General features: G+C 46.5%; 1 protein-coding gene across 5 annotated transcripts in view; it reads right to left on the bottom strand.

Annotated features, from left to right (window-relative positions):
• nfrkb (nuclear factor related to kappaB binding protein) overlaps nt 1–12,810 on the bottom strand; it is an 81,342-nt gene that overhangs the window by 54,141 nt on the left and 14,391 nt on the right. For all 5 annotated transcript variants that reach the window (XM_052039811.1, XM_052039808.1, XM_052039809.1 and 2 more), the window contains exons 7-10: nt 11,941–12,014; nt 9,547–9,631; nt 4,578–4,758; nt 1,464–1,569 (exon numbers count right to left, since the gene is read on the bottom strand). In XM_052039811.1, coding sequence (XP_051895771.1) covers nt 1,464–1,569; nt 4,578–4,758; nt 9,547–9,631; nt 11,941–12,014 — 446 coding nt within the window. The remainder of the gene's footprint in view (nt 1–1,463; nt 1,570–4,577; nt 4,759–9,546; nt 9,632–11,940; nt 12,015–12,810) is intronic.

The raw sequence follows: 12,810 nt of genomic DNA, 5'->3' as shown, positions 1-12,810 counted from the left end.
TGAAAAAGTAAATTATTACTTAAATGGACTGAGACTACAAAATATTGTGTTACACGGGGATCTGTGGGCTTTAGAACAATCACTGGGAAGGCAAATGGAAACTTTTATAGCAAGAGCATGGAGTATAAAAGCCGGAATCTTTTAATGCAACTTCACAGGGCACTGGTGAGACTGTACCTGGATACTGCACACACTTTTGGTCCCCATATTTAAGGAGGATGTGCTTGCATTGGAGGCAGTGTGGAGATGGTTCACTGGATTGATTCTTGAGACAAAGGAGTTGCCATATGAAGAGAGGTTGAGCAGATTGGGCCTTTACTGACATGCTTAGAAGAATGAAAGGTGATCTTTCTGAAACATACATTCTGGGGGGGATTGACAGGGTGGCAACTGAGAGAATGTTTCTCCTCGTGGGGCTATCTAGAATGGGGGCACAGTTTTAGAACACAGGGGTACCATTTACGATGGAGATGAGGAGGAATTTCTTCTCTCAGAGGGTTGTGTCTTTCCGGAATTTCCTACCTCAGGAAATGGAGATGAAGTAATTTAATATATTTAAGGCAGTTACTTGAATTACAAGAAGTTAAGAGATCTAGGGAGAGAGCGGGAGGGTGGTGCTGAGGCCAAGACTGGCTCATTCATGATCACAATGAAGACAGAACAGGCTCGAAGGGCCAAGTAGCTTCCTCCTACTTCTGCTCCTGTGGGGATGAAGTGTCAGATTTCCCAGTGACTGCAGGAGAATTTGGTGGTTGGTGCAGACTCAGTGGGCCAAGGACCACGTTCTGTGCTGGATCTCCTTATGATTCTACCACTGTGATGAAGCTGAATGAGGATGTGAGTGGTGAGGAGTGTGCAAAGGGGGCAGAGATGAGGTAACTGAGTGCACAACGACGGGTAGGTGGAACACACTGTATAAAAACGTGAGGTTAATCACTTCCACATAAAAACACGCCGCGTATTTTTAGGTGGTGAGAAATTGGGAAACGTTGATGCTCAAAGGGACCAAGGGGTCCCTGTACACGTCACCGACGCTGGTGCAGGTGCAGCAGGCAATTATTAAGACAAATGGCACATTGGCCTTTATTGCAAAAGCATTTGAGTACGAGAGTAAAGATGTCTTACTGTAAGGTTACAAGTGGTGTGAGTAGTCAGGTGAGTGGGGAGCAGGATGAAAGGACCTGAGTTGCCAAGGGTAGATATAAAGATGTGAACTACAGCAATGCAAAAAAAAGTGGGAAGCACATATGCTCCTTATAACGTCCACTTCGCTTGCCACCCACATTATTCTTTCACCAGTGGGGAACAAACAAGAAGCAGACCAATTATTACCAGCTCACTGAAGTAGATTATGAGAGGTGAACCCAGTTACAGCTATTGGTCCACGAAGGCCAATAGATCACAAGCAGCATAATCACAGCACCAGAAGTTAGTTATACTTCTGTCGATGTTGTACCACTTACCCAGGCCATACTCGCCTCTCCCTCTGCCAGTAAAATCTCCTGCAGCAGACTGAAGAAACAAGCCGTGATTCCAGGAACCGTTGTCAGCTTCACTGTATCAAGTGTCCTGCAAAATGCACACTAATCGTTCAATCACAGAAGGCGAAAACTGCACCAATGAATTTAACACCATAGGAGTTTCAACATCATTAAACAAACTGTTAGTCGAAGACAACTGTTGGTGAGATAATAAGCTTTCATTCCTTTAATAAAACATCGACAAAGTCTCTAACTTCCATCAGTGAGACTTAGCTGTACAGCACAGGAACAGTCGCCTTGTCCATGCTGACCATCGGTAGTAATCCCAGGTCCCAGCACTGGATTCATGGCCTTCCACCTGTTGCTGACTCAGATATCTGTCCAGGTACTTCTGAAATGTTGTGAGAGTAAGTACCTGCCTCCAACAGCTCGCCAGGTAGTGAGTTCCAGATTCCAACCATCCTTGGGTGAAAAAGTTGTTCTTCAGATTCCTCTAAACCTCTCACCCCTTACCCTAAACCTTACCCTAAACCTTACCCTAAAACCTCTCACCCCTTACCCTAAACCTCACACCCCTTACCCTAAAACCTCTCACCCCTTACCCTAAACCTCACACCCCTTACCCTAAAACCTCTCACCCCTTAATCTAAACCTCTCACTCCTTACCCTAAAACCTCACACCTCTTACCCTAAACCTCACACCCCTTACCCTAAAACCTCTCACCCCTTACCCTAAACCTCACACCCCTTAATCTAAACCTCTCACCCCTTACCCTAAAACCTCACACCTCTTACCCTTAAACCGCTCACCCCTTACCCTTAAACCACTCACCCCTTACCCTAGACCTCTCCGCTCCAGTTTTGGCCCACGGTGTCTGAGCCGATCACTATCCCAATCGAAACTAATCACATCATCCTGCACATGGTCTGCATCCCTCCATTCCCTCCAGTTCATTTACCTGTCTAAATACCTCTTAAACATTGTTGTCGTATCTGCTTCCTCGGCTTCCACTGTATCAGGTCCCACCCTCAACCTACTCCGCTTGTTACTGAAACATTCCATCCCAGGCAGCATCCTGGAGAATCTCCTCTGCACTCTCTCTGGTTCAGTCACTTCTTTCCTATAGCATAGTGAGCAAAAGTGCACATGGTACTCCAGAGGTGACCTAACCAGTGTTTTATAAAGTTCTACTGTATCCTCCCTGCTCTCACATTCAATGTCCCAAAGAACCTATTTATTCGCAACGCTTTCTTCCCCACCTGTTCTGCCACCTTTAGGAATCCTTGGACTTGTACACCGAAGTCTCTCTGTCCCTCAATATTCCCTGAAGTCCTACTATTCACGGTGTATGTCATACCTTTATTACTCCTGCCAAAATATATCACCTTGCATTCGAAATTAACTTCCATCTGCCACTGCTCTACCCATCTTACTGACCAACATGTCCTATCACCAACACTACTGATTTTCATGTTATTTGCAAACTTGCTAACCAGTCATATCTAAACCATGAGCAACACACAAAATGTTGGAGGAACTCAGCAGGTCAGGCAGCATCTATGCAGGGAAATGAACAGTCAGTGTTTCAGGTTGAGACCGTTCAACTGGATTCCAAATCGTACATAACAAACAGAAAGGGTCCCAGCACCAATCTTTGTAGCATCCTACTGGTCACAGGCTTCAAATCACAAAAACAACCCTTTACCATCACCCTCTGTCTCCTATAACCAAGCCAATTTTGGATCTCATTTGCCAACCTGCTTTGGATCCCATGGACTCTAATGTTTTGGAACAGGCTCCCACGTGGACCTTGTCAAAGGCCTCATCGACTACCTCAGCCACACAGCCTTTATCAATACACTGATCAGACAGGATCTTCCCCTAACAAAGCCATGCTGACTATCTTTATTAATCCCTGCCTTTCCAAGTGCAGATAAATCCCATCCCTCAAGAAATTTTTTCAATAACTTCCCTACCACTGAAGTAATTACCTGAATTATCCCTCCCACCCTTCTTGAATAAAGGTACCCCATCTGCTGTCTTCCAGCCGTCTGGCACCAGACCTGCAGCCAGTGAAGATTTAAAAATCCACCTTTAAACCTGCTAAAACATCTAACACCTCCTCACTTTCAATGATAAAGTATTCTAAAATTTCACTGTCTCCTTCCCTGGATTTTCCAGCAACAATGTCCTTCTCCCAAGTGAATTCAGATGACAAGTATTCATTTAAAATCTCACCCACATCCCCTGACTCCATACACAGATTGCCATTTTGGTCCCAATTAGGCCCTGGTTACCCTCTTGTCAATATACTTACCATATTTTTATGATTTTCCTTAATTTTGTCTGCCAGTACTCCGTGCCCCTCTTTGCCCTTCAAATTTCCTTTTTTAAACAAATTCCCTCACATGGTTCCACTCCTAAGAGCTTCTCCAGATCACCTCCAGCAATGCCTCCTCTTCCCTCCTTCGTCTCCTGATTTATCTGTCATTGCATCTTCTTACTCAAACCTCACACGCTCCTCACCACTGCCTTCTTTCACTTAGATCGGCACAGTATTTCCAAATACACTGGGTTCATTTGGGTAAACCTTTGTTCACCTCTTCTAGCCCATGTCTCTCTTTGTCCTTTCCTTAAGCCCATTTGTGGTGACATTGGACGTTATTTAAACCATTACAGGATTTTGTCTCCTGTTCTGGATGCAGTATTTCCTTAGTTCCATGTTCCCATCCCACCCCGGAAGTCTGTAGGGTCTTCATTATTAGGACGGGGCAATCTCTCTCCAGCCTAACATTTACTGCCTGTCCCTGATTGTGCTCAAGACCATTGCAGTCAACGTGACAAAGATGCTGTTAGGTAGGGAGTTCTGGGTTTTCAACCCAATGACAAATTAAAGAATGGCAAGGTGTTGAAGTATGTATGGTGTGCAACTCAAAGACAGAGGTACTTGAATAATCTCAATGCCACAAGTGGGCTAACATTGCGTGCAGTCAGTCGCATCAAATAACCAATCAGCAGTCAATAATGTGGGCTGGATTCTGAGCTCCACCACTTGTGTAGGAGTTTAAACAGTCAATGAGTGAAGAGCCACTTACTGTTCAGGAACAGTGACTGGTTTAGGTGTCACCTGCTGCTCTGGAGGTGCTGCAATAGGTCCCTCTGCTCCCGACGACTCAGCCAAATCATCTGGCTCCATTTTTATCACTTTTACTTTCTTTTTCTTCCGCTCTTCTTTATCTTTCACCCTTTTCTTTGGAAATGTAAGATCTAATAAAGCTTCATGGATTGAGAACAACAAAGTATTAACCCCAGGTTGTCAGAGTTTGCTGCATTTCAACTGCTGTTTCTGCAGCAGGTACCTCTGTATGTGATCATTGCTGCGTATCACAGGTGGCAGATGCCCTCAGATGGGGTTAGTGCAGACAACCCCACCTCCCCCACACCATCCCCTCAAAGATCGGACCCTCCTCTCTCATCTTTAAAATTTGTCCCTAGCCACGTTCATGCTCCACATGTCCCAGCCATTTACTTTACATGTCCTACCAGGATTTGACCTCCCAAAGTGCATTACCTCACATTAATTTGGATAAAGTTCCATCTGCCACTGCTCCATCCAACTTTCCAGCTGATCCATGTCCTGCCGCATCCTTCGACAACCTTCTTCACTATCTACAGCTCCACTAATTTCCATGTTGCCTGCAAACTTACTAATTAGCCCAATGACATTCTCATCCAAGTTGCTTACACATATTACAAACAACGAAGGTCCTAGCACAGATCCCTGCGGTACACCACCTGTTACAGACTTCCAGTCAGATAAACACCCATCCACCACTACTTTCTGCCTCCTATCACAAGCCAACCTTGGATCCATGGAAATGATGGGCATTTTGTGTCAGGACCTGTAGAACTCTGGTCAGAACACACTTGGAGTATTGCGTTCAGTTCTGGTTACTTTATTATAGGAAGGATGTGGAAGCTTTAGAGAGGGTGCAGAGGAGATTTACCAGGATGTTGCCTGAATTGGAGAGCATGTCTTATGAGGATAGGTTGAGTGAGTTAGGGCTTTTCTCTTTAGAGATAAGGAGGATGAGAGGTGACTTTATCACTCAATGTCTCTGACTGTTCACTCAATCTATGCCTCTTATCATCTTGTACACCTCTATCTACAAGATGATAAGAGGCATAGATTGAGTGAACAGTCAGAGACATTTTCCTGGCGTGACAATGGCTAACACGAGGGGACATAATTTTAAGGTGATTGGACGAAGGTACAAGGGGGATGTCAGGGGTAAGTTTTTTTTTACACAGAGAGTGGTGGGTGTGTGCAACACACTGCCTGCCAAGGTTGTGGGGGCAGATACATTAGGGACATTTAAGAGACTCTTAGATAGACACATGAATAATAGAAAAATAGGGGGCTATGTGGGAGGGAAGGGTTAGATAGATCTTAGAGCAGGATAAAGTGTTGGCACAACATTGTGGGCCGAAGGGCCTGCCTGTGCTGTAGTGTTCTATGTTCTGTGACCCCCAAACATGCAGGTGCAACAAACGATTAGGAAGGTAAATGCTATGTTAGCTTTCATTACTGATTTGATTAATCAGTAAGTTTAATCAGTAAGATTAATTACAGTTTGATTAATCAGTAAGTTTTCACTGCAATTGTATGGGGCCTTTGTGAGATTGCACCTGGAGTATTGTGCATGGCTTTAGTCTTTTTACCCAGGAAAGGATGGACATGCCACAGACGGAGTGCAGCAAAGATTCACTGGACTGGTTTCAGGGATGGTGAGTGTATGGCATGAGGAAAGATCGAGTAGTCTGGGCCTGTATTGTCACGTGGCTAAAACTATGACCGGAGATCTCATTAAAGCTTACAAAATATTTACAGGTCTCAACAGGAGAGATGCAAGGGGGATATTTTCCCTGGCTTTGGAGTCAAGAACCAGGGGGCAGGCTGTTCAGGAGTGATAGCAGGAGAAATTTTTTCATCAAAAGGATAATTCTCCACCCAGGAGGCTGTGGAGGCTTAGTTGGTAGATTTAGAGTCACAGAGTCATACAAACAGAAACAAGCCCTTCAGCCCAACTTGTCCATGCTGATCAAGATGCCCGTCTACGCTGGTCCCATTTGCCTGCGTCTTGCCCATATCCCTCTAAACCTTTCCTATCCATGGACCTGTCCAAGTGTCCTTTAAATGTTGTTAATGTACCTGCCTCACCCACTTCCTCTGGCAGCTGGATATGAAGGGATATGGGGATAGTGCTGGAAAATGGCACGGAGGTGGATCTGCCACTATCTTGAATCGTGGAGCAGGCTCGAAGGCCCACTCCAGGTGCCGCGTCTTAAGATCTCACACAATTCTGGAAATGGAAATAGGGTCAAAGTGGAGAGCTGCCTCACAACCTGGTGGTGAGATGTTCTGAGGTGGCACGAAATGACCAGGGAATGGCTGCTGGAGACACCAGCGACTGCAGAAGCTGGAATCTGGAGCAACAAACAGTCTGTTGGAGGAACTCAGTGGGTCGAGCAGCATCTGTGGGGGGAAAGCACATTTCGGGTCGAAACCCTGCAACAGGACTGAGGGTAGAGAGGGAAGGTAGCCAGTGAGACAGGGGCCAGTGGGTGGACCGAGGGGAGAGGGGTTGAAGGGTGACGGGCAGATGGAGCCAGGCAGGGCAGCAGTAGGGGTGGAGCTGGGAGACGGAGGCAAGTGGATGATAGGTGGAGGCAGGCAGAAAAGGCAGGTGGAGCCATCTAGGAGGGTGATAAGCGGGAACACAAAGCGCTACCTGTGCTAGAATCTGATAAGTAAGGAAGGTGATAATGGGGACTGTTACAGGAGAGGTGAAGGGCAGATGAAACCAGAACCAGATGGGGTTGTGGGGGGGTGGGGGGGGGGGGGGGGGAGCCTCTGGGTGAGTTGTGTGGATAGTAGGTGGTTGGAACCGGGATGGAGGGGGGGACAAAAATGGGTGATGAGGGGCTGGAGCAAAAATAGGAGGATCAGAGGAGACTCAGAAGGAGAGAGAGCAGTGAGGCTTACCCGAAACTGGAAAATCCAGTGTTCATTCCATTGGGCTGTAGCCCACCCAGGCAGAATGCAAAGTGTTGTGTTGGGCCTCACCCTGGCAGTGGTGAAGGCAGGAGGGTGGACAGATCAGTGTGGGAATGGGAAGGGCAGTTGACATGGCATGAAACCAGGAGCTCGGGATGGCCACTGCGGACAGAGCGTAGGTGCTCTGCGAAATGGTCACCTGCTCTACACTGGGAGCACCGAATGCAGTAGATGAGGTTGGAGGAGGTACATGTGAATCTCTGCCTCACCTGGAAGGACTGTTTAGGTCCCGGGATGGTGGTGAGGGAGGAGGTGTAGGGACAAGTGTTACACCTCCTGTGACTGCAGGGGTAAGTACCAGGGGTCAGGGAGGAAGTGGTCTCTGCAGAACATGGAAGGGGGCGGGGACATGATGTGGCTGGTGGTGGGATCTTGCTGCAGCTGGTGGAAATGACGAAGGATGATGTGCTGGATGTGGAGGCTGGTGGGGTGAGAGGTGACGAGGGAACTCTATCTCTGTTCTGTCTGGAGGGAGGTGAAGTGAGAGCAAAAGTCCGAAAAACATGAGGGCTCCATCTATCTCAGTAGAAGGGAAGCCACATTTCCTGAACATGGAGAATTCAGGTGTCCTGGAATGGAAGGCCTCATCTTGAGAGCAGAGGTTGTGGAGATAGTGAAACCAGTTCCGATTATGTTTCACTCCAGGAGAAAACAATTCTCAGATGCCTGAAAGAAGTGAATGGAAATGTAAACCTGGTGACCATTGTTACCTTGTCACAGTGAAGCACCGAGTTCTGCTATGTTCAGAATCTGATTTGAATGTCACCTCGAGCTGGGAGTGCCTTCCACTTTTATTGAATCTTTAGGAAACGATGTACTTCTCAAGACAGCCACGTACCAGCCAGTCTCCCCAGCCTTCAAACCCACTAACCAGCTGTCCAGCACTCCAGCTGCTCACTGGCTTTCAGCGCAGATTAGAACTGATTAAGAACGTGTGTAGGTAGTCAAAAGCCAGTCCAATACATTTTCTCAGAGCAGTACAGTGTTAACATACAAGTCATGGGGGCATTATAAACTGTTCATAAAAGCTCAAAAAACAAATGCCCTAAGACACTTAGTACCATGTGTACACCAGCTCCTCCTCAGAGCACAACCCTATATCTCCAAACACCAACACCACCTCCCCGAAACACTGACTTGTACCCACAGGCCCAGACAGCGGCACGTCCACAGAGCCTACATAACCTAGCTATTCCGGATATTGGCAACTCCATCTCATAACATCACCTCCCCACTATATCCTTCCCACCCACAAACATAGTGACAACAACAGCCACTTAATACAATGCACTGCAGTGCCAGACACCACAATTTTAAAGACGCAGGGTAACCGCAACTCCCTCCCCCCACCCCGCCCCCAGCAGCACCTCCAGACATCACATTATGATCCGGAGGCAAATTCATAACAGTCAAAGTATACTGATGGAGATTGGGTCAATTAGGCTTATATTCAATAGAATTCAGAGGAATGAAGAAGGAAATCAGAAAACTACAAAAGTTCTAACAGGACTGGACAGATTAGATACAGGGAAATTGTTCCCAATGGCTGTTGAGTCCACAACCAGGGTCACAGTCCAAGGATTAGAGATAAGCCACCTAAGAATGAGATGAGGAGATGTGTCTTCTCCCAGAGAGTGGCGAACCTATGGAAGTCTCTTCCAGGAAAGTAATTGAAGGCTAATCAGAAAACATTTTCAAAAAAGTGTTAAATATTTTTCTTAGGATTGGAGTGATATGGGACCTGGGAGAAAGCAGAGCAGAGCACAGAATTTGGATTGGCTGTGATCACGTTGATTGATGGAACAGGTTCAAAGGACCAAATGACCGACTCTCGCTCCTATTTCCAATGGTTCTCCATTTCACGTGGCAATGGCTCTCCATCACCTCCAATGGGCAACATGCCGAGATGCCAAGAGCAAGAGAGACAGATTCCTGCTTCCACCCACCTGCTAGTGAACCTCTGCGTCCAGTGTTCATCCGGGTGATGATGTCGTTGAGAGTCAGGTCACCAGTAGCCAAGTCCGGATGGTCCTATGGATTGGAAAATGGGAGGTAAAGGTGATGCAGGAACCACAAGAGAGGAGCAAGGTGGCGTGGATTAGCAACTGTTTTAGATATACTTCTTTACGGGGACTCTCCATAACTACTGAAGAGAATTCCACAGATAGAATGAACTCTTGCAGCTCTGCTAGTAAAAATGACTGATTGAGATTACCAGCTACATTGAACCCTTGTTAAACTGCTCATTGTTTGAACCTTAGCAACAGGATAATGAAGGAGGGACAGAGACATAATAAGAAAGAAACTGATCTATGGGAAGGTATTAATGCACAAGTCAGCAAGGGGAAGTCTGAATTAATGCACTAAGGGAATGTACAACAAGGACACTGAGAAGCTTGAGTAACAGAGGGATCATAAACATGAAGGTAGCAGAGCAGGAAAAATACATTAAAATAGTAAAAAAAATACACTAAAATGGTTCCAGAAAAAATATATGAGAATGATTCTTGGGATGAGGGACTACAGGGTTAGATCGGAGAGGTTGGGACTGTTTCCTTTAGAGAATACCAAGGGGAGATTTCATGGAATATAAAAAACAATGAGCAGTCTGGACAAAGTGGATTGTGAGAGACTGTTTCAATTGGTGGAGGGGTCGAGGTCACAGGTATAAAAGGCAAAGAGAATTCAGAGCAACAGGTAGAAAACTTTTTTTAAAAACGCAGCATGTGGTTGGAATCTAGACCCAATACCTGCTGACGTGTTGAAGGTTGCGAGGTTCAAGAGGATACAGTGGAGGGAGGAAGAGCCAGTGGGTGGAACTAGAGAGCTGGTCTGGTAGAGGGCCAGCACAGCGTGGGCTGAATGGCCCCCATTTGTGCTGTCTCATTCTGAGTCTATCAGGTGACGACATGAGGGATACCTCATTGGCTTAAGCGTAGAATATAACGTTAAGTTTATAACGAGCTTAAGAACCGCGAGGTAATGATGCAGCTCTACAAAACTCTGGTTAGACCACACTTAGAATACTGTGTCCAATTCTGGTCGCCTCATTATAGGAAGGATGTGGAGGCGTTGGAGAGGGTGCAGAGGAGATTTACCAGGATGCTGCCTGGATTAGAGAGTATGGATTATGAGGAGAGACTAAAGGAGCTAGGGCTTTACTCATTGGAGAGGAGGATGAGGGGAGACATGATAGAGGTATACAAAATATTAAGAGGAATAGATAGAGTAGACAGCCAGTGCCCCTTCCTCAGGGCACCAATGCTCAATACAAGAGGGCATGGCTTTAAAGTAACGGGTGGGAAGTTCAAGGGAGATATCAGAGGGAGGTTTTTCACCCAGAGAGTGGTTAGTGCATGGAATGCACTGCCTGGGGTGGCAGTGGAGACTGATACGCTGGTCAAGTTCAAGAGATTGTTAGATAAGCATATGGAGGAATTTAAAATAGGGGGATATGTGGGAGGAAGGGGTTAGATAGTCTTAGGCATGGTTTGAAGGTCGGCACAACATGGTGGGCCGAAGGGCCTGTATTGTGCTGTATTGTTCTATGGTTCTATGGTTAGAGAGGTTCACCTGAAATAAAGTAGTCACAAGGAGCCAGCTCAAATGCTGCACACAGTTCTGCTCACCACATCACAGGAAGGAAGCGACAGCAGTGGAGAAGACGCAGAGGTTTGCAAGGATCTTGTCAGGACTAGAGGATTTTAGCCATGAGAAAAGCTGGGATTATTTTCTTTAAAACGGGGCTGAGGGAAATTTAATCAAGCTGTTTAAATTATAAGAGGCTTAGAGAAAGTAACTATTTAAGAAAAGATGCTGCTAATTGTGGAAGGATTAGAAGGAAGTTGGGGAAATTTTTTTTTAAAAAGAGGAAAGAGGGATTCTAGGATTCACAGGCAAAAGAATAACAGAAGCAGAATTTCAAAACTTATTTTGACAAGGAGTTGGCACCATAATTAAAGACTGGGCTGCTGAAGTACAGATGGGGTTGACAGCAGAATGCGAGGATCTGTGTGGGGTATGGAAGGATTCAGTTACTCTCCGCATCAAGTTATGGAGTCATCTGAACAGCCAAAGGAACATCTTTAGAACTGACAAATAACATCAGGCTGTGGACCAAGAGTGCCTTTCTCTTCGGGTTGGCCTACCCTGCCTTTGAGCAGCTTGCTCAGCATGCACCATGGATCAAAATAGGATAGTGTAGATTACAGCGTTGTCACAGGAAGTAGCTAACCTCATCCCAACGTAATACGTTCATTGCCACTGATCCGGGCAATGGTCAGCTAAATAAAACCAACAGAGCAGTGTACAGCATTGTCAGCATCTCCAATTCAGCTTACCGGCTGGCGTCTTCGCTTTTCCATGTGCTTCCTTAACATCAGTTTCAAATCCTCATCCCCCAATTCAAGCTTACCTGGAATGTCAGAAATGAATAGTACTGAGTAATACCGAGCCCTTCACAATCAAACAAAGCACCAACACTGCCCACAGCATTTGCTGGAACACACTGGCTGAGGAGACAATGGAGACAGGTACCTGCACAACCTTTCAGAAGACAAGTACTTGAATTGCCAAGGCAGGGAAGGCCGAGGACCAACGGTGGGTAAATAAGTGCAGTGGTCAGCATGGACACGGTGGGCGAAGGGCCTGTTTCTGTGCTGTTTGACTACTGTACGACACCCTCACTGATTCCATCTCACTCATACCAATTACAGAATACGGCCTCAGCACTTCACCTACGGCCCCACCAACATCGCCTCACACACAGGCTCACCCTGGGCATGGAGGGACAGTGGGATCAGCCCAAGCTGCAGATGCGCTGGGCTGTGGACATTGTGGAAGGCAATGGGGAGGGGTTAGGTTCCTGAGTTAGTGAAGGTGGGACTGGGCTTGTCTGCATCAATAGTTGGCAACAACTGGTGGGCTGATAGAGGGTGCCTAGGAGCTGGGTGAGCACAGGGTGTGGCTAGTGCTGGGCTGGTACAGAAGGCTGAGGGGCTGGAACTGTTTTTGTACCTTCTCCAGGGACTGGGTTGTTAACATGTGAGCAGAGTTAGCAGCACGGCACAAAGACCTGCCTGGGGTGTGGCAGAATTCGGTTACTCTCTGGGTAAAGTTACTAAATCACTGAAAGAGCCCAAGGACAGTCCTTAAACAATACAAATAACTGAAAATGAAGCTGAAGCAACACTTGACACCTTGCACTGACA

The sequence above is a fragment of the Pristis pectinata genome, chromosome 27 (assembly GCF_009764475.1).
Source record: "Pristis pectinata isolate sPriPec2 chromosome 27, sPriPec2.1.pri, whole genome shotgun sequence".
In the NCBI taxonomy this organism is placed as follows: Eukaryota; Metazoa; Chordata; class Chondrichthyes; order Rhinopristiformes; family Pristidae; genus Pristis; species Pristis pectinata.
Note: the sequence above shows the minus strand (reverse complement) of the source record. Positions and strands in the feature narration are given on the sequence as shown.